Genomic DNA, 21507 nt, shown 5'->3' with positions numbered 1-21507 from the left:
AAGTGATTCCTATCGTAGAAGTGACAACACCAATCTATAAACATTGTTCATGTGCTACTTCAATCCGTTAACATATTTTCCAATTGTTAAGAGTCACATAAACAAATAAATGTTCATTAAATGTGTCTGAACCATAAAATTACTTAGGGTTTTTTTTAACAATTTCTTATTTATTTGAGGTGTTTTGTACTCTAATTGTTTCAACAGAAAACCAGATAATTGAAATATCATCGGTAGTTTTTAAATAAATACGTTATGATCTTAATTTTATTTTTACAGAACCAATCTTTAAACATCCGTCATCTAAAATATACAACTAGAGTTGAGGCGTAATAGTTCAATTTATAGAGGACTTAATAAGCCTTTAGCATCTCAGTCACAACAAATTCTTTTTAAACGATATCCTACTTTGTTAAATAGTTATAGTAAAGTAAATTACACTCATACACAACAATAACTCAGTTACTAAACACTAATGTATAACGGTATACAGCTGTTGTAATTAAATAAGTAATTATTATATATTTTTAAAAAAAACATTACAGGATTAGAGTTTACATGCAACATTTCAGCTCTGTTGAGTAGTGTAAAGAGGTTAAATATAAGCAATGTATTTTTGCGTCATGACGATACAAACACAGAGATAGTTTGCATACTAGTAGCGGGCATTGAATAGACATTCATACGAAATTGTAACGCTATTATGTTTCAAACCACTTCGGCACTATCAAATGTTTAAGGAGATATCTAAATAGACATAGATAATAAACAAAGTGAAGTAATAAATACATTTCTCAATAGGTTTCCTTCCTTGCTCTTTTCATTTTAAACCAAACCACGTGTCGCGTACCTTATAATATAATATTTGATTAAGAAATGAATATATGAAGCATATTGCAGTATACAAATTGTCTACGAGAATAAATAATAAAGTTTATAATTTTGGACTAGAATCTTGAAGCCGCAGGAGCTGCACGCGGTTGACAGGACATGAAAGGCGGCGCGGCGGAACATTCTTTAAAAAACAATAAATTTTAACCGTTAACCTACGCCTGTACGCGGTGAGCGTGACAGGACTCTGTAATCACAGCCCCGGACAGGCCTGACACAGGCACAATATTCATAGCCGCCATATGATTGTACTTGATATATATTCTTAAGTAAAATCTGGAAACACTGTTCGCCGCTAAATACACATACACGGCTGCCGAATTACGCAATATACGCTTGTGCTGAATGATGACAAATTCTTACGGCAGTAACATGACGTAATTATTGATTTTCTTACTTCCAATTATGGTACTGATCTGATATCGTTGCTATATCATTAATTTAGAATTTTAAAACAATATACTCCTAAATATCCCAAGAGATGTCTCTTACAATTTTTGAATAAGATATTGTTATTGTCATTATTTTCTTGTATAGTAATTGGTTAAAGTGGAGAGAGCTTAAAATTTAAAACTCAAAACCAATCTTCTTTAGAAAAGCAGTCTATAGGCTACTAAAAGAATTGGGCTGGTAATAGATAAATGCAGTTTTTAAACTGCAAAAATATGATGTAATATGTAATCAAGAAGTACAACAAACTTATGTGTATAGAGATAACTAAAATGCGGCTGCAATTTCATTGTCTTATCTAATACACCGTCGTGAGTACGGTGGGCTCTCAACGACTTCAACGTAGGGAGCAATGCAGGATAGCGATGGTCACTCTGCCCCAATGTTATTGTTGTTCTCTACTCTCCTGATACTTGAGACGTTCATCACTGACATTTTCAGACACTGTTACGTCATATCGCCCTCTCTCATCGCCCTCTCCCTAAGCAGCTGTGAGGGAAGCATCATCCAATTCTCTTGCCAACCTCTGTGCGCCTGATACTACTCTTTCCTTGTATTACTTTGGAGGGGGGAGGTTGCGTAAACCACGCCCCCACCGCCATTCTGCCGTCTGATTTGTAATTGGTGTTTTCCAATAGAAAAATTGTGTCGCTTGTCCTTTTGGTCGCTTGTCGGCCTCCGTACAAGATGGTACTGGTCCCACTCCCCACCCGGTTTCACTCCGGTAACAGAGACAGATGTGTTAAAGTCTATTATAAGGATGTCCAGTAACGCAGTCGGGGCCGATGGCATTCCTATAAGGTTAATAAAAGATACTCTTCCAGTTACTCTTCCAACTATCACTGCTATTTTCAATAAATCTCTGGCTACTTCAATGTTCCCATTGACATGGAAGTCTGCTTTAGTTCGCCCACTTCAGAAATGTTCCTCTCCACAAAATCCTTCACAATTCAGGCCAATAAGTATACTCCCTGCTTTATCAAAGTGTTTGGAGCGGATTGTTCATCAGCAATTTTCAATATACCTTGAAAGTAATAACATTTTATCAAATTTTCAATCTGGTTTTCGCTCCAACCACAGCACTACTACTGCACTTCTAAAAATAGTTGATGATATACGCCTTGGAATTGATAAGAGTCAGGTAACCATTTTAACCCTTTTCGACTTTTCAAAGGCTTTTGACTGTGTCTATTATCCCCTTCTCCTCATCAAACTTAGGAAGGATGGTTTCTCTGATGGTAGTGTCAAGTGGGTTGAGTCTTATCTTTCGGGACGACGCCAGTGTGTCAGGTCGGGTGAGAAGCAGTCGAGATGGAGACCAGTCACTCGTGGAGTTCCGCAGGGTTCAGTCCTGGGGCCACTTTTATTTTCACTGTACATCAATGACATTACTACTCAAATTACTCATTCCAATTTTCACTTATATGCAGATGACTTACAAATATACCGCCACTTTTCTATAAGGGACATACAAACTTGTGTGACTCTCATGAATTCCGATATTGACGCTGTTACTCACTGGACTTGGAAACATGGACTAAAATTAAACGTAGACAAAACTCAGTGTATTATGATAGGTCATTCAAAGCTTGTTCGTAAAATTGACTTTACTACGGCTCCCAAATTAAAACTAAATGACCAAGATCTAGAATACTCTGAGAAAGTAAAGAATCTAGGACTTATTATTGACAAACACTTAAGATGGACTGAACAGGCTTCTTTGATATGTAATAGGGTCTTTGCCGGTGTTCACAGCCTCAAGCGGCTGGCTTCATATCTACCACACCAGGTTAAAATAATGCTGATAAAGACTCTTGTACTGCCTCACTTCAACTACTGTGACATAGTCATTAATGACATGACTGTGGAGCTTTCAAATAAACTCCAGCGTGCTCAGAACTTTTGCATTAGGTTCATTTTTAATCTCAGACGTGATGATCACGTAACGCCCTTCTTCAAACAATTATCTATATTAAAATTACAAGATCTTCGAGACTATCACTCACTCATTCTGTTGCACGCTCTTTTAAATACAAATTGTCCCAGTTATCTTTCAAACAACTTTCAATTTATGTCTGAAATAAGTGAACGAAGTACAAGGAGGGGTACATCCTTATTATCTATACCAATTCATCGAACAACTACCTTTAGTAAGTCGTTTACAGTTTCTGCCTGCCGATTGTGGAATGCCTTACCTATAAACATCAGAGCCATTGATAAGCGCGCTCGCTTTGGGGCGGAGGTCAGGGCCTTGATGCTGGGGGCTCAGGGGGTATAGCGGTTGGCGGCTTTGGAATGTGTTACTTAAGGCAACTGAATGCAAGTTGAATGAATGCATGCGTGTATGTCTTATTATAGTTTTGTAAATATTTATAAAGTTACATTAATTATAGATGTTGTTTTTTATTATTTTAAAGCTAAGATTCTTTTAATGTATAAGGTAAATAAATAGATTTATTTTTAGTTATACATGTATATGTATGTTAGTTTAATTTTTTACGAGGTTAAGTGGTAGAGAGGACTTTATAGTCCTAACTTCGCCTCTAATAAAGACATTTTTCATTTCATTTCATTTCATTTCATTTCATTTCATTTCATTTCATTTCATTTCACCCCAACTCCCCGCCGGAGGGGGCCCCTCCTGCGCGGTACTGCTCAGAAATTTGCTTCTGCGCAGGTTTCTTAGCGGTTGACCTGTAATATATGAAATAGTCTAGTAGTCTACTGGCTGCATCTGCCATCCCGCTCTTCTTACCCCACCAAGTCAACAATTCTCCTCAAACCCCTCACCACTCCATGTGTGTCCCATTTTACGTCTAAATAAGCTATCTATACGTAATAGTTCAGCGTTCCATGTTAACAAGTTCAAAATTATAAACATTGGTCTGGCTCTCATTTTAGGTGAGTAGTGTGAAGAAAACTATACACATGAAATCGTATAGTTATTCTTGTTCGGCAATAAAAGTATACATACATACGGGGTCTGAGAAGACTACTTTAGTAAAAAAGAATTTATTTACGACCCTTGTAATCCATGTTCAGTGTATGATATTTACGGCGCCGTAGGAGTATTTCAATTGTTTCCCCGACCAGCAGAATAAATACATTATAAGCACATAGGGGTGACAAAAGTGTCTGCTTTCGATGACATAAAAACATCGCTGCAGTTGCGTATTATATATACCGGGTGATCTCACGAAGAGGTTTAAATATTTGATTTTATAATACTATAATATTGGTATAATTGGTTTTTAAAATATTCTTTGAAAATTTCACCTCTCTAGGAACACTATTGAAACAAAAAATGGCATTTTAAAACACAATAGGCTACTTTTAAAAGAGGTATTAAAAGTATTTTGGTTTCGTCTAATTATTTATAACCATATTATAAAGAAATAATGCATTTCAATCAGAAAATTAGAACATAATCTATAACAAAACCTACAATTACAGTTCACAACTAGTCGAACTGTAATTCATTAGCTTCATAAATGTAAATACTACTTGAAATATTTTAGCACAGACTGCAGAAATATCAAGTCCGTCGTAGTAGTATTAGTGAAGGCAATTGTTATTGTAATATGTGGAATCCCATTATAATTTTTGAATCGTAAGTAAAATATTGTAGGTATTAATTCAGTAATCTTTGTTGAGTTAAGGATAAATAAAATATATACATACTCGGTCTGAGATGAATAATTCAGTCAATAACGATCTACTTGCGGCCATCGTAATCCTATTCCGGTCTAAGTTATTCCTAGTGCACAGTACAGTGTATTTTTCTCTCTATCAATTATGTGTATGCATACATAAATCTGAAAAGTCTACTTCGGTCAAAAAGTGACTTTCCCTGACCATTAAAATCTATTTCCGATGCTTAAGTAGTGTCTCCTTTGTTGCCCTGACAAAGAAATATATAACATGTAGGTTTCAGAATTCCGCTATATTGAGAATGTTACTTCTTCCAGACATGCTAGTTTACATTCGATATGCTAGTAAAAATATAGCTCAGGTAGTCCTCTTTATTAAAAACACGCCATCTTTCCTAAATAGTTATCTTTCCAGACTAAGATATTCTGGCACCATAGTAGCTTTTCCCTTATTTATAATGAAATTTTATATACAAGGGTTTACCAATTACTTCCATTAGAGGTCCTTATTTTTAAATTACAGGACCAACGCAGTCCGGAAACAAAATACCCTGTATGGGCTTAACAATGGAAAAAGTAAACTGTACTATTTAAATATGTGTAAATACAATATCAATAAATAAATAAAACAGATGAGTTTCAGAACATAGGTTATAAAAACAAGCAAACGTTATAAACAAAAGTAAGTACTAATGGTTCTTCCAATATTAATACAAAAATTAACACGTTCCCTTCAACCTTCCAAACCATATTGCAACTCCGCACTGGTTGCTTACAAATTTCTAAGCTGTTTGATACTTAAGGTTTTTTTGACAGTTTATTGTTTCAGAATTGGTAAACATAGCAGCCTAATTTCAACCGATGGTTGGCTAATAAATAGAAATAAAAAACATGTATTATAAAACCAAATTTATTACTTCTATTTTTACCAAATATCGTGTTTTATCATGAAAGACGCATAATTACTATATGTTATAGTAAAAGATACTATTTTATAAAATTACTTCGAATAATAACATTAATAGTATGTCTGCCGTACTTCTTGGTTCCCATAATATTATCGTCTTGATTTCCATGCATTTCAAAAGTTAAGAATAAAGAAGAGTAATTAATTCAATTATATATAATAACGCATTGTAAAATATTGCTTTATTTTTCCAAAGAACGCTCTATTTCGAACAGTTTTTTATTTAACCATCCTCTGTATATATTTGTATATGAATTTCAAAATTTATATTTTTTTATGATAAAGTACCAGTGATGATTATACTCAATTGAAATAGAGCAAGTAGTAAATTTATCATAAACACCTTATTCAAACATATCACAAAACCATATTTGTATCAGTATTTTTATTTCAAAAAATCGGGTGGGCCTGCGAAGAAACCACTGTTCGCAAAGAAAATAACCCTTTTAATTGAAGCAATCCAGTGATTGTGCTTTCTTAACGGTCTTTTAACATTCCGGGTTTACAATGTCGAAGCTCTATTGAGGAATGCATAATTTGAGGTGTGTTGTGAATAGTGCGTTTTAAGGAGAAAGTTAGTAAATTGGTGACAACAGAACTAAGTGCGTGCTGCCTGTCTCTTGAAACGTATATTTATGGTTTCACGTTAAAGTGTAAAGTGTGGCCCACAGTTGACTTTCAATTTGAGGAGTTAATGTGATTGCTGTACTTTGTGACTGCATTCATATATCTCCAAATACCTTTTTACTCTGTACAGTTTAAACTTGGACGTGCAGGAGCACACATGTGCTTGACGTATATATATATATATTATATATATATATATATATATATATATATATATTATATATATTATATATATATATATATATATATATATATATATATATATATATATGTCATTCATCGTCATTACTATAGTTTTAAGCACTAATTTAAGGTAAGGAACTTAAACCAAGACAGACACTGATAAAGCACTTCCGCAAGCTATTGTAAACCAGGGTTATACAACTAGCCGATGGAGGACTATTACTTTATGTCAAATCCTATCGGTTTCGTGTCACTTACACCAAAGTCTTCCACTAAGTTTTCACAAGTTGCGGCAAATTGTTGTGTTTATACTGCAACTTTTCCGTCTTCCAATTGTGTAGAGACGAATCACCTACTAAATTTCGGTTTCTCGCAGAGTTTCGATGAAGATCAAAGAAAGTTGACAACTAAAAGTGGAAGATTTTTTGTTGCGCGCTTGGCGCGATTTTGTATGAAACTTGTGGAAACCTGAGCCTCCTGACGTCCCCCTCCACTCCTCTAGCAGTCCTAACATTCCCCCCGCGCACTCAGCTCACGTGCACTGACACACGTGTACTTCAGCTGCAGGTGTTTTTGGAGATATCGTGTGAGTTTTCGTTGTGTTTGTGTCAAAGCAGCCGCAGCAATAACTACGTCTTCTTCGTCCGACATCCTTGAGACTACTGTCTAAAACTTTTTACGGCAGTTCTTTGGAAACAATGTTCCAATTTTGGTCTATATTTGAGAATATCAACATTTAGTTTTCAATAAAAAATCTGCCACTTATTGCTCGGATTTGAGAAAAGCAAAATTTAGTTGACAACTTTTAGTCTTCTACAACCTTTTGTCAACTTAGGTCTGAACGCGCTTTTAGGTTGGCGGATTGGTGCTTGTATTCTGTTATATAAAGTCTATGTGAGAGCAAATGCAGACTACCTCATTGATCTGCAACCGTACAGATCGTGATCGGATTTTTAAACGAATGAGTACATTTCCATGTGATCTTTGTATCCAATTTTCTTTTTCAAAGATGTTATCTACAGATCCGTATGTGGTTACGGATGCCTATAATTTTAGCATTTACGCTTTAGATATAAGTAATGCGCTACGTCTTTTCAGACGGGTGAAGTTTTGAGTTGGGGAAGCAAGTGCCGTAATCAGCTGGCTGAGCTGTGCTTTTACGAACAACTGTAAACAGTGCAGGTCTGTGGGTTTAACACATGTCCAAAACGTAAAAATTTAGATTAGAAACCTATCTCTACATAGATATAGGTTATAAAGTGTAACAAAATACTAAATCGGTGTCATTGTTTGTAAAATTAAAAATAAATACAAGAAGTTCTAAATATATTACAGCAGTTTTTTACATTTTACATTTAAACTCCTTAAATAAATTTCTTTTCCACTTTTTATTTTCATAGTCTCACCTAAAAGTTTAATATTGCAATGTGTTTCAATACGGTAGTTTTCTCTGAAGAAACCATTTAGGATTAAGAAAGGATAATCCATATTAAATGCTAGATAGACTATCGATCTTTTATTGTATTTTGCTCCCCAGTTTAGCCGCCGCCATTGAGTATTCACAGAACTAAGTAGAAAAGCTAAATATGTTTTTTAAATAAAATAAACCTTTACCAAACAAATTTATACACACGCTTTACTCTTTCCTCTTCGACGATCTCATTGTTGTCCTATTGAGTTATATAACACGCCCCCATATCATAGGAAACTTTGATATTTATTTTCTTATTAGTTTGTTTCACTTAAGCTTTTGTGGGTGTAATATTTGTGCTCCTGTATAGCAATAACCTGTTTATTGTCTCTCCTGTGGACTTATATTTCTTGTCGGATATGGTTCCGTTTTAGTTTCCATCCCTTGCCGCATGGTGTAGTTTTTAATTTTATGTTTCTGTATTAAGTGTTTACACCTCATATAGACGGTAGATATGAATGGTCGAAACGTAGTGTTATATAATCTTTATGTAATGTAACGATGATAAATGTTCTATCTCTTATTACCCATTTATATGCATTTGGTACAACTGCAGCCTGTATATATTGTAAACTCTTACATTATAAAATAGACAAACCTTCATCGTGTATTAAAAGTTTTATATTTTAAATTACATTTTGTATTTTTGCTGATTTGCGCTTTAAAATAATCTAACTAATCTAAAGAGTCTGAATGCAAAGACTGTATGAATGCAAGTTTGTTCATTCGTCACCTAGTAACTCAAATTTAAAATCTGTTTTAATAGAAATAGGATTGCCCACTATTGGGTCCATACTATTTTATTTTGATTATAGAAATATCTTTGAAACAAGCTATAGATCAATGGGACTGAAAGTATTCTATGTATTTTATTAACTGCATTTTTTCCGCCTACAACATATGGTAGAATTACTTTGGTAAGTCTCACAATACAACTATCTGCATTATACATGATATATAAGCAGTTTGGTGTATTCTCTATTTTGTACGACTAGTAAAACATTATTTACTTCACTTTCCTGGACTATATTACGAAATTAGGTTTATTTTCGAAATTTTCGAACTAATCCTGATGAGTGCACGCCGAATGTCTACGGTGTCAAATAGTTGAATTATGAGAGTGTTTTAAATAATATATAAATTATAAACTATAAAAAAACATAAAAAACAACACGGAAAATTCACCTAACAATAAGAAAAGTGATAACCCATGGGTAGAAATCTAATAAAGGACAATTGTGTTACTATCTACGTGCATTTAACTTTTACCTTTTGCTTCACTAATTTTTTACGTACGAACATTGTTATTATATATGATTTAAACTCCCATTTGTTCAAAAACTACAACTTGCACATCGGTAAACTAATACGCCTTAGGTTTGTTAAAAATCTAGGTTATTATTTTTTTTAATATCCTCTATAATTATTTAGAAATACTGTAAGCTTTAAAAATTAATCACTAAAACAGAGGGAAATTATTTTTAACACAGATTTAATTAGCAGTACAGCTATTTCTTTTATATATTTACAGATTAAATTTAAATTCTTTTTTTGGAAGTATTCACAGTTTTTTGATTACATCTTCTATGGTTATTCTGATTAATAAATAATGATATGTACTAGCGTAAGTACATTTCCCTAGTACATTATCATATTGCGTGTTCAAAATATTAAAAAATATGCTCGTATATGCTTCAACTTAAGAATTTTATTATTTTCAGTCCTCCTTTTCTATTACTTTTCAGCTGTTTCACATAACTGACATTCTAAGATATAATAAGACATTCTTTACTTTACTTTACTTTATAACTGCAACTAAAATATATTTTGATAAAAATAGTCTATTATGGTTATTTCTTACTGTTATTATGAAAGGATATATTGTCTTTATCCTAATCACGAAAGAGTTCTAAAATGTTTTAAAATATAAAAACTGTCTTTCAGGGTAAATAAAACTTTTGACAAAATTGAAAAATGGCATTTTGAAAACTTTCCAACTCAGATTTGTCGTGTTTCTTATCATGCATATTAAAAGAAGCTAGATTGAATTAAAATTATCATTCAGAAGTTCCACATTCGTTTTTATGCAGCCTCCTGGGCGGTTAAATAACTACATGTATATAACCGCTTGTTGCTTTGAATTTTAAAACTACACAACTTCTTTATATCATTTCGGTAAATCCATGGTTTAGTACTGGCTTTTAGATTAATCGTGTTTGTGAAAGAAATACATTTAAACACGTTAAGAGTTAAATTGTACGTAATAAATGTTTATAAAACATACATACTTCAACACATCACACATGAACAAGAGATGAACAAGATAGTCTACAAAGCATGTTATGGCTTTAGTACAGAGTCTATTGTGAAAGAATCAGCATTCCATGAATAACAGCACCGCGATAAGATATGCTTTCAGACGACTCACGCGGAGTTTCTATCACATTAGCGGCTTTCACTGGATTATCAGGAAACATCCCACTTTGTTGGCTTTCTCAGTTAAAGAGATAGTTATTCCGTATTATGTAGAGAGATCATTTTCATGTTTTAACACTAGTTTTGTGGAAAAATTATCTTTATACTGGCTTTCATAATTAGTAAAGTTGTTATATAACTATATATAAAAATTCTGGTTACACATTGTCATATTTTAAGCAAACACAGTGATCCAATCAAATGAGTAAATGATAATGTTCGCAAAATTATGTGAGAGTTGGTAAACTTGTATTTATTACGTTCTTATGCCCATTTATAGAGGAAGAATTAGGTATGTGCTTTTTACTGATTCTGCTTGATATTATGATGTATTGTGGTATTATTATTGGTCTTGAAGCCAAAAGTGATGTTTACCTCCCAGGAAAATCATCAAAACCGTCAAATAATCTATAAAACAACTAAAACTATGCATTTTTCAGTTTATTGGTTAAGTTTAAGAATTAGATAGTTTGAGAGAGACTACATTCAAAATGAAAGATATAGAACTCATCGAAAGATTAATACCACCACAAGAGCCAAATGAAAAAGAGATTTCAGAAAACTGGTGAAAATTAGTGAAACTCTCTCAACTACTTAATAACTGGGTGGTGCGTTTATCAAATGTGGTATTCATATAAAAACTAGTACACAAACATTTATCACTTTAAGTTTCTGGTCGGATAAATAAAACCAAATTTAAAAGAAGCCTTTTCATTCTCCTAAACTAGATGATGGAAGGAACGTCGTTTCCAGTCCACCTGTTACTTGTGGAGGATTTGTTTATTTATTTCTTCATAGATGACAACATATTTAATTGCTGATTTTTTGCTAAATATTACTTTTTTAATTCTCAATTATAGTTCTACTGAACCATTGAACACTGGGTATTCGTAAATAAATACTTGACTTGGAGATGGTTATAAGTATTTTATTTAGTTTTAACGCCACTTGTACAATAAAGAAGATTCTGTTGGGTATATGAGATAGTGATTAATTACCTAATATTACGGTATATATGTATAACTGTAATATTATTGGTTTTTATAATATAATGCCTTACTCCTTGTTCCTTAGTGATTGTGTAGATCTAGATTTTGTAATTTTTTCGCTTAATATAAAGTTGAACTCAATGATATAATTTTTTTGATATTTATTTCTTATGCAGAAACAATTTCTTTAGTAGCGCACGTCCAATATTAAATCTCGTAGATTATGATGATTTATATTCATATTTATTTTTTATATAATATGTGAACGTATTACGTCAAATAAAATAAACAATCATTGTAGACGTATGTGAAAATTTGAAGTCAATACAACAGTACTTCAGAATAAATAAAATATTAAAATAAAATAATACAAACACTCATCCAAAGTTCCTATTACGACATTGCTCCTTTATTATGGTGTTATATCCAATAATTATAATTGACACACTTTTATGAAGTATAAAAGGAAACTTTTTATTTAGAACGTTCCCTAAGAAAACCTTCAGTATGTTCTATTTTACCATTATTCATATATATATATATATATATATATATATATATATATATATATATTTTATATTTAAAATAAACGCCAAAGTATTACACCTCTACTTACATATTAATTGATTAGTTACAAAAAAATACATTATGTAGGAGGATTTGTGCTCATAATTACCGTTGAATGATTATGTTGCCTAAATTATAGAATTTCCACATCACCATCTAGACAATACCAGCTAATATATCAAAAGACAGACTTTGTAGGTAAGATTTGTTTTGTATTAACAGATAGTTTGTGATTTATGTGTTTTTTTAAGGAGATGGCATATCCCTTGAAAGTGCCTGGAAAAATTAATGGAGCTATAACATTTCCTATTTCAACTTAAAGGGAAAGCTGCGTATGTAGTAATATGTAAATTTCAGTCTGTTAGTATAGTTAACAAATTACTGCATTAGTTATGTTAGTTTCATATCGTGTGGGCAAAATACCTGAAACATAAAGGTATTCCAATTCAGTTAGAATGTATTTAAATTTACTAAAAGAAGAAGCAGCAATGAAGAGTAATGCACTTTTATAAAGATACCTGGAAGACAAAATTTTACATTGACTATATTGTTTATTACACTATTTGACTTCCATTTCGAAGACTTGTGTAAGAGCTGATTAGTGAAATGCAAAAATCTATATACTATATTTATCGATAATTATAACCTCTTGTATTGTTCAATATTCTTCAAATAATTAGTAGGCCTCATAAATAGTTGAAAATATTATTTATAACATTTTTAATGACATTTTGAAATTTATAAAAACATGCTCCTTAAGCAAAAAGCCGAATATAGACGTCTTGCTGTATTTCTTGCAATATTTACATTGTGAAAGGAATTTATTTAAGCTATTATTTAACTGTAATGAACCATCCAACAACATAGCCTATCAACAATAGCACTATTATAATTAGAAATACTGGATACATTATAACGTACAATAAATATCAGCGTTCAATAAGAATTTACTATTCAATTGTGTAGTTAGTAGCATAGATATTCATAGTCCTGAACAAATAATGCGATCTATCTCGAGCAACATACAAATACAAGTAAAACATTTTTTCGATTAGTACATAATACTTCCAGCAGTATTCACAATATATGTTTTGCTTTTACAAACAGACGAGTGTGCCTGACTTTAATTAGGTTTGTTTGAGCCCAATTACATCGTTGTTGTCATTGAATTTCACTCGCTTCGTTATCCTCCTGTGCACTAGCTACTAAAGCTATTACCACGAGATTTGATACAAGTATTAGCACATAATACAAACTGTTGACCTATAGGCTTATATGCACATTTACAAAATATTTGTTAAAAATATAAAAATAAGCAAATTATCAATATTTGTGTACCACCAAAATGGTGGCAATTAAATTCTTTTTCTAATAAATATGTATGTGTTTAATAATATACTACCAGTATAAAAAAGCAGAACATATAACTAGCGTGAAATATTAACTCCCTTTGTTTTTACAACATTCAGCTGAAGTGACCACTATCTATGTTTATTCTTCTTTAGTGTACTAGAATGTGCAGATTGAAATTTTGTATTGTGTTCTCAATCTTTTTTAACGGTTTGTTATCGTTAAGAAAAATATTGAAATATAAGTAATCCATAGTAAAATGTTATATGTTGTACCGAAAGTTCGCCATTCTTTGGTTAAAGACTGATAAGGTCTATTCGTGAATGGTAGTACTAACATCAACATTCGTACGATAAGTAGTTAAGGCAGAATAGCGGCATATCAAACATTTCAAACGTATAGAATACTACTGGTAGCGGCATTGGATGTTATTTCCAAAAGAATAATAAATATAACTTTGAATATATATGAACAGTGCTAGATTACTTAAATGGCTGTATGCTGCCTTTAAATAATATTATATTATATTATTATAGTATAAACAAATAATATAATAAGCGAAATTAATAAAATAACTGCTAGAATACGGCTTGAAAACTTTTCAAGACATATTCAATGAAGTCAGAATTATTTGGTTGGAGCAATTAAGACATCATGTTAGACATCTATTTCAATTGTATTGGTTCTATGTTATCCTCATAACTCTCTATACGTGCCTTCTTCAAATCTAGCGATGTATTACAAAACGTGTAAGAATAAAAAAGTATGAAAACTCATTTGAATTCCGAAACTGATTTAAACTATTTCATTTTAAAATGCGTGATAACTCAGATAAAACTATTTCCCTTTGAAATTTTCAACACACACTATCATGAAAGCCAAAGAAATCAGTATAAAGCACTCAGTTCTAAATCACTCAGCATTTTAAAAAGTTTTATTTTTTTCCATTACACGAAGTTCAACAAGGTCTTCAAACAGGTCTGATAAGGTTTTGACCATAACATTTAGAAATTGTCTGTTGTGTGATATCAGAAAAGCTATCAGATTTTACCCTTACTTGTTGCTCTCACTTTAAGTGCATTGGTATTTATAAATGATGGAAGATCCTGGTTATCAAATTTCGGAATCCATTCATATTTTATCCAATGGTTATGTAATATTGTTTCATTTTCGACATATTTTTTTCATTCATGTAATATTGACATGTTTCGTAAATTAATTATTTATAGTATATACTATGCCTCTTGCTACTTTGGCGAGTTTGTGTGCATAGTCATCACAAAACTCATATAATATTAATGAGTACGTTTGTGATGCTGTATGAAGTTCCTCAAAACCTGAATGGTACATGTCCACTTTATTGCATTGATCATGTTGAGAATTTTAGACTCGGCTACTAAGTTTGCTATAATTCTTAAGGGTTTACCATATTATATTTCTTCAAACGTTTTATTATTTAAGTCATCCTCAACTACTGGAAGTATGATACATCTTAATATATTAAAAAAATCATGGTATGAAATAAATTATAAAATAAATCGTTTAGTTCTTAAGTATTAATGGAATAAATCAGTAAAAAATAAACATGTAGTTTGAGGATTTTAAATGCTTTGTAAATTGCTAGCAGTCTGTGGTAATTAATTTAGCTGGAGCTTCATTGATATTACCATGACAAGGAGCAAAGTCTGTTCCTGATGTCTGGTTAAAATCTAGATGAGTAAACAGAAAGAAGAATAAATCCTAAATAAAATAACAAAATAAGAAAAAATAACATGATATGAGAAAATAAACTTCACATCAACCGAGCTCCCAAATATATACGTTAAGCTTTATGATTGGAAATTATTTCTATAATATTTTTATAAAAATACCCTTGTGATATCATTGATTTCTATTAAAATTATATTAAATACTAGCTGTTTGACAATGATACCTGACAGAATTTGTGTCATATTCCTAAATTTTCTTTTAATCGATCAGGTTTTCTCTTCAGTTTCTGGAAACTGCGTTCAACACAATACTTGTTTAACTTATTTTACAAGACAATATTATATAGGAAGCTTACTTCCTTTTTGTAACTATGCAGACTCCAAAATCATATGTAGCTGGTTAATGTGAGTATACTGACCACCGCCACTCACGAAGAATCAGTTTTGTTTTGCTTACATGCAGACTCAAAAATCATATGTAGCTGGTTAATGTGAGTATACTGACCACCCGCCATTTACAAAGAATCAGTTTTGTTGGGATTACATGTTACAACTTAAAATGTATTTCTCGGTGATTAGGCCACTAGTTACTGTCCTGTTAGCAGATTTCTTCATTAATTTGGCATTCTTCTCCCACAAAGCATTGTGCACCGTGAGTGTGGATGTGTAAAATTTATTATACATTGATAATAGTATGGCAAAAATAATATAAAACCATCATTCTATTTAGACTTCATTATTATATTAAGGATCAGCGTTTAACATTTATATTGTCAATATATAAATGTCTTACCATTCTAAGATGCAAAACGTTACGATAATACTACACTTTTGGGTTATTTAAAATATGTAATAGATTTCTTTAAGACCTTAAGACCTATACAAACAAATGCCAAAGGATGGCACTCACCGATAATAAAACGATTTTTTAATTGATCAGATTCAAGTCATCAATGTTTTAATTGATAGAATCTCTCCTAAATATTACTTTGCTTATATTTAGAATGAAATAATGATGGCGTACAAAGTAAATACCGCTTGATACACGAGGACACAGATGCAAGTAAAGTATCACATGTAAATTCACATTACATTAGAATTGTTCAAATACCAGCAAGTTTTCAATAAGTCTTCGTGGCCCAAGACACTTACCAATCTAAATAACCATAGCTTGTCTCATTGTTCCTTCAAATTGAAATCATATATTCTTCAACGTTTCTTGCTTTAAAGATTGTTTCACACACACACACACACACACACACACACACACACACACACACACACACACACACACACACACAAAACAATTATATCAAGGTTGTTTTGTTTAAAAAAAGTGTCTACAGTAAAAGTGCTTACGGTAAATATGAATCTAATCCTACATATTTTTTATTAAAGTAGGTTTTATAAGTTTTATTAATTTTTTTTTATTTTTAAATTTGACATGTACCTACCTGTACATAATACCACTTTAAATAATACTTCCTTTAGCTCTCCTAAATTTATATAATTAGTAGACTTTCTAATTATCTGAACATCACAGTTTCTAAAATGTTTAAGAGGCGTCTACAAACAAGTATCGCGAAGGTGTTTCTCATACAATGTGTTTTATGTAAAATCCTTTACAAATAAATTCTCATGAATGCTTGATGTCTAAAGAGTTCAAGTGATAAATTTCTTTCAAGATACCGATTTCTAAAAACGTTTAGTTGGCCATAAATTGCTTATTATTCACAGTATAAAAAATTTGCAAAAATATAAATACTATCAAGATTACTTCAAGCAACCAACCTTATATAAATGAAAATATCTTACGAATAGTATGGGGATATGTATCAATAGAATCTTATATAGTTTAAATTGTTATTATTATATTACCCACTTGTCTCTATGTTTAAGTAGCAAATTTGTTTAAGTAAGACATAAAACAGAAATTTGCCTTATCGATAGCCCAAGAGAATCAGATTATGTGAAGAATTACAAAGGCCAATATTTGATATGAACAGTATGTGGCAATTGTGAACGCAAAAGTGGCAATTGCGTTTAATGATTTCTTTTCAACTGTTGCTGGAACAGACAGTTCTTTGAATCATAATATACAGTGCGGAGGGTTATTGACTAGATCGGCCACGTCCATGTTCCTTCGTCCTGTGAGTGAGGTGGAGGTGGTCCGTATCATGCAGGATCTCAAACCTAAGAGGTCTTGTGACATTAATGGAATGTCTGTTTGGTTAATCAAAAGTGCTTTAAGCATATTTTGACACCACTCACAAAATTAATCAATCTCTCGTTCGCACCGGGTGTCTTTCCGTCCGTACTGAAGATATCCACTGTGATTCCAGTTTACAAAAAAGATGAGCCTTGCACCTCTAGCAACTATCGTCCAATTTTTATCCTCCCAGTTCTTAGCAAAGTTTTTGAAAAAGCTTTCCTCAATCAGCTTGAAAAATTCCATGACCGCTTCGAAATTCTCTGTCCTGAACAGTTCGGGTTTAGGAAAGACAAATCGACCATCGATGCCGTAACTAAACTTATTCATAATGTTGTCGATAGCCTGGAGAAAAGAGAACGTGTTATGAGCATATTTCTGACCTCTCCAAAGCCTTTGACTGTGTGCATCATGCGACACTGCTGCACCAGTTATGGACTAGTGGTATTAGGGGTTTGCCGTACGATTGGCTCTCGTCGTATCTTAAAGATAGAGAACAATGCGTACGGATTGCGAATGCTCTGTCTAATAGGGTCAAAATGCCCTATGGTGTCCCTCAGGGATCAATATTAGGGCCAGTTCTCTTCTTTATTTATGTCAACAAGTTGAATACATCAATCCAGAATAGAAAGGTGATTCAATATGCTGATGACACGACTCTCTGTATTAAATCAAAATATAAAACTGATCTTGAAGTGAAATCATTTATCGATTTAAATTCATGCATCGAACATTTCTCAAGACTCAATCTGAAAACAAATAGCTCAAAATCAAACTCAATAAATTTTTGCCTTCGGCATCGACAAGAACAGGAGTATCGTCCCGCAGTAATGATGGACGATGTTCTGTTGGAAGAGGCCGAATCCGTTAAGTTCCTTGGAATGTACCTTGATCGAGGACTGACATGGGACTTTCATTGACAGCATCTGCTCCAAGGTTGCTTCTGGCATTTATGTTTTTTTATTTATTTATTTATTTCAACGGTTCCACCATTTTTACAAAAGTAATTCAACAAATCAAGTACTTAGCAATCAAGATGACAAATCATAATCAATATACACAGTCTTATGTAAGCTCTAACTTGAACAACATAGGCAATAACAGAGTGATATATATAAATATAAATAACAAAAACAACAATAAATAACAAGGAATAATAACAATACAGTAACAGCAACGATAAATAAATAGTTGACCAATGCTATAACATTAATACAATTTAGAAACTCAACAATATACTATCAATAATTAATACAATCGTAGCTGTTAGTTACTGTAAGTGGATCTGTTTAAGCATGTGTTAGGTGTTTACATTTAATAATTTGTTTTTCAGGGTGTATTTTGAATCGTGAAAAAAGTCGATGTGCGCTGCCTCGCTACCCAGTTTTAGAAGTCTGCATATTCCATGGTTTGATGCATAATATGTGGGCCTAAATCTTCTGCAGAAAAGTGTCTTAGAGCGGGTACCTCTTGGTATAGAGAAGTCTATATCCGACACTAGATAAGGGCAGTCGAGGAAGCCGTTCACCAGCCTGTACAGGAATAAAATATCAATATATTTTCTTCTTTCCTGGAGAGGTTGCAGTCCATATAGCATCTCAATCTCAGCGACGGGGGTTGCAAGATAATTATATCCCAGTTTGACTCCAAGAAGTCTTAAGCAACGCACCTGTACTCTGTTCAGCAGCACAATGTGGCCTGCTTGATATGGAGACCAAACAACGGAACAGTACTCCAACAAAGGACGCACAAGAGTCTTATAGAGGATAGCCAATGTAGAGGGGGATCTGAAGTCTTTGCAAGTTCGGGCAATAAACCCAAGCATAGAAGAGGCCTTATTTGTAACATGCATTATGTGTTCGTAAGGGCTTAGGGAGGGTGTCATAATAACTCCGAGGTCCCTGACTCTGTCTACTATCTTAAGAGGGGATCCATTTAGAGAATAGTCAAAGGGCCTGGCTGTGTTGCTTCGAGTGTAGCTGATGACAAGACACTTGGCTATATTAAGCTCCATAGCATTTACTCTGCACCAGTTACTTATCCTGTCAAGGGAATGTTGGAGTTTCTCTTGGTCATGAGGAGATGTAACCCTGCTGAAAACCTTAATATCATCAGCAAACAGAAGAAACTTCGATGATATTGCACTAGAAATATCATTGATAAACAGGTTAAAAAGCAGTGGGCCCAGATGAGATCCCTGTGGTACACCTGAGGGGACAGAGAATGGCAAGGACGTACCTCCATCGTACTTGACTATAAGAGTACGTTCCCGCAAATAGCTACTCATCCAACGAAGCAGAGGTCCCCAAATGCCATAGCCTTCAAGCTTTGATATAAGTAGACTGTGATTAATCTTATCGAATGCTTTGCTAAAATCTAGATATATGCAATCTACCTGTGAGGAATTTGCAAAAGCTGACATTATATATTCCTGAAACATCAGTAGATTGGTTGTGGTAGAGCGGCCCTTCAAGAAACCATGTTGCTCCAAACAGATGCGACTCTTGAGTTGAGAATATATATTGTTCAAGATGATACTTTCAAACACCTTAGCGAGAGCAGACTGTATCACAATGGGTCTATAGTCTCTTATGTTCCCTCTATCTCCAGACTTAAATATTGGGATTACATAGCTCTGCTTCAAGTTTGATGGAAAGACTCCAGAAGCAAGTAGAGGCCTGAAGAGAATTGTTAAATGAACTGCAAGTATTGGAGCACACTGTTTTAGAACTCGTGGTGGTATATCATCCGGCCCAGCACTCTTCCTGGCATCCAGTGATTCGAGGGTCTGTTGGACATCCAAGGTTGTTATTGAACAGCTGGATAATGTTTGGTTCCAACCATAATCAAATCTAGGAATAGGAACTGTAGTATCACTAAATACTGAAGAAAAATACCGAGCAAACAAATCACACTTGCTAGTAGGATCAGTAGCTTCCTTTTTGTCTAAAGTCATGTGTGTCGGAACGTTAGGAGAACTTTTAAGGCTACCAACATGAGACCAAAAGGACTTAATATCTCTAGGAATACCATTTTCAACCTTACCGATGTACTCTGAATAGCACGCGTGGGTGAGGTCTCTGCACTCCCTTCTAGTTCTCCGAAAATTATCATAATCAATGTGCGCCCTTGTATGCTTGTAGACTTTATGTAACTGTTTCTTCCTGATAACCAGCAGTTTCAATTTTTTAGAGAACCAGGAGGGGAATCTAGCTCCACCAACTCTTTTGAGTGGAGTATTGACCCTAACTAAAGAGGCCAGGTAGTCGCTGAAGTTTGTGAAAGCCCGCTCAGGATCCGCCAACTCACTTGATGCAGGGTAGCTTAGAACCTGCAGCCCATTGAAAACAGCATCGACATCACACCTTCGAAAGTTAAGCACCCGTTTCTGGCTTTCAGTCGTGGAAGGCTGCAACACTTCAAATTCAAAAGACAAAGCAGGATGGTGTCTATCTTCCTCCAACAGTACATCAGGCGCATGCACAACTTCAGATGTCTCAATTGAAGAGAGTATCAGATCAAGACATACATCTCGGTAGTTGGTTATATAATTTAACTGTCTCAGGCTATATGCACCAATAAGTTCAAGCAGACAACGGGAAGAGTTTGACACAGAAGTAATGTCGGGCTGCGTCCATTTTGTGTCAGGCTGATTAAAGTCTCCCATTATTATGACATCTGCAGGTTCACCCAGGGAATTATAGACCTCATCCATAGCATCTCTAAAATCCGAATACTTAATGGTTGGCTGATTAGGAGGTATATAGACATTTCCCAGAAGTACTGAGGAGGTGGGAAACTTACACAATATAAATATACATTCAATGTCATTGACATTGGTGGGAATCCTGGTGCAAGAAATACAATTTCGTACGGCTATGAGAACTCCACCACCACCCGACTTGTCACTAGTAAGTGATGACCTATCACACCTGAAGATATGGAACCCCGTAAGATTTTGCGTAACCT

General features: G+C 33.4%; 1 protein-coding gene across 1 annotated transcript; it reads right to left on the bottom strand.

Annotated features, from left to right (window-relative positions):
- Positions 1-1046: 1046 nt before the first annotated feature.
- LOC124358312 lies at positions 1047-21253 on the bottom strand. The gene is made up of 3 exons (XM_046810610.1): positions 19777-21253; positions 1902-2135; positions 1047-1102 (listed from the first exon to the last, which is right to left on the bottom strand). The coding sequence occupies exons 1-3, from the start codon at positions 21251-21253 to the stop codon at positions 1047-1049; spliced, it is 1767 nt and encodes a 588-aa protein (XP_046666566.1).
- Positions 21254-21507: the final 254 nt, after the last annotated feature.

The sequence above is a fragment of the Homalodisca vitripennis genome, chromosome 3 (genome assembly GCF_021130785.1).
Source record: "Homalodisca vitripennis isolate AUS2020 chromosome 3, UT_GWSS_2.1, whole genome shotgun sequence".
Taxonomy (NCBI): Eukaryota; Metazoa; Arthropoda; class Insecta; order Hemiptera; family Cicadellidae; genus Homalodisca; species Homalodisca vitripennis.
This window is presented reverse-complemented; position numbering and strand designations above follow the sequence as displayed.

Bases quoted from the DNA above. Each gene is read 5' to 3' on its own strand.
- LOC124358312 (XM_046810610.1), bottom strand. From the start codon at position 21,253: ATGGATGAGGTCTATAATTCCCTGGGTGAACCTGCAGATGTCATAATA. The intron at 2,136-19,776 runs GTACGTCCTTGC...TTAACCTTATAG, and splicing joins TATAGTCAAGTACGATGGAG to GAATGCCATCGGCCCCGACT. The intron at 1,103-1,901 runs GTAATACAAGGA...TGCCTGTGTCAG, and splicing joins CGCAACCTCCCCCCTCCAAA to GCCTGTCCGGGGCTGTGATT.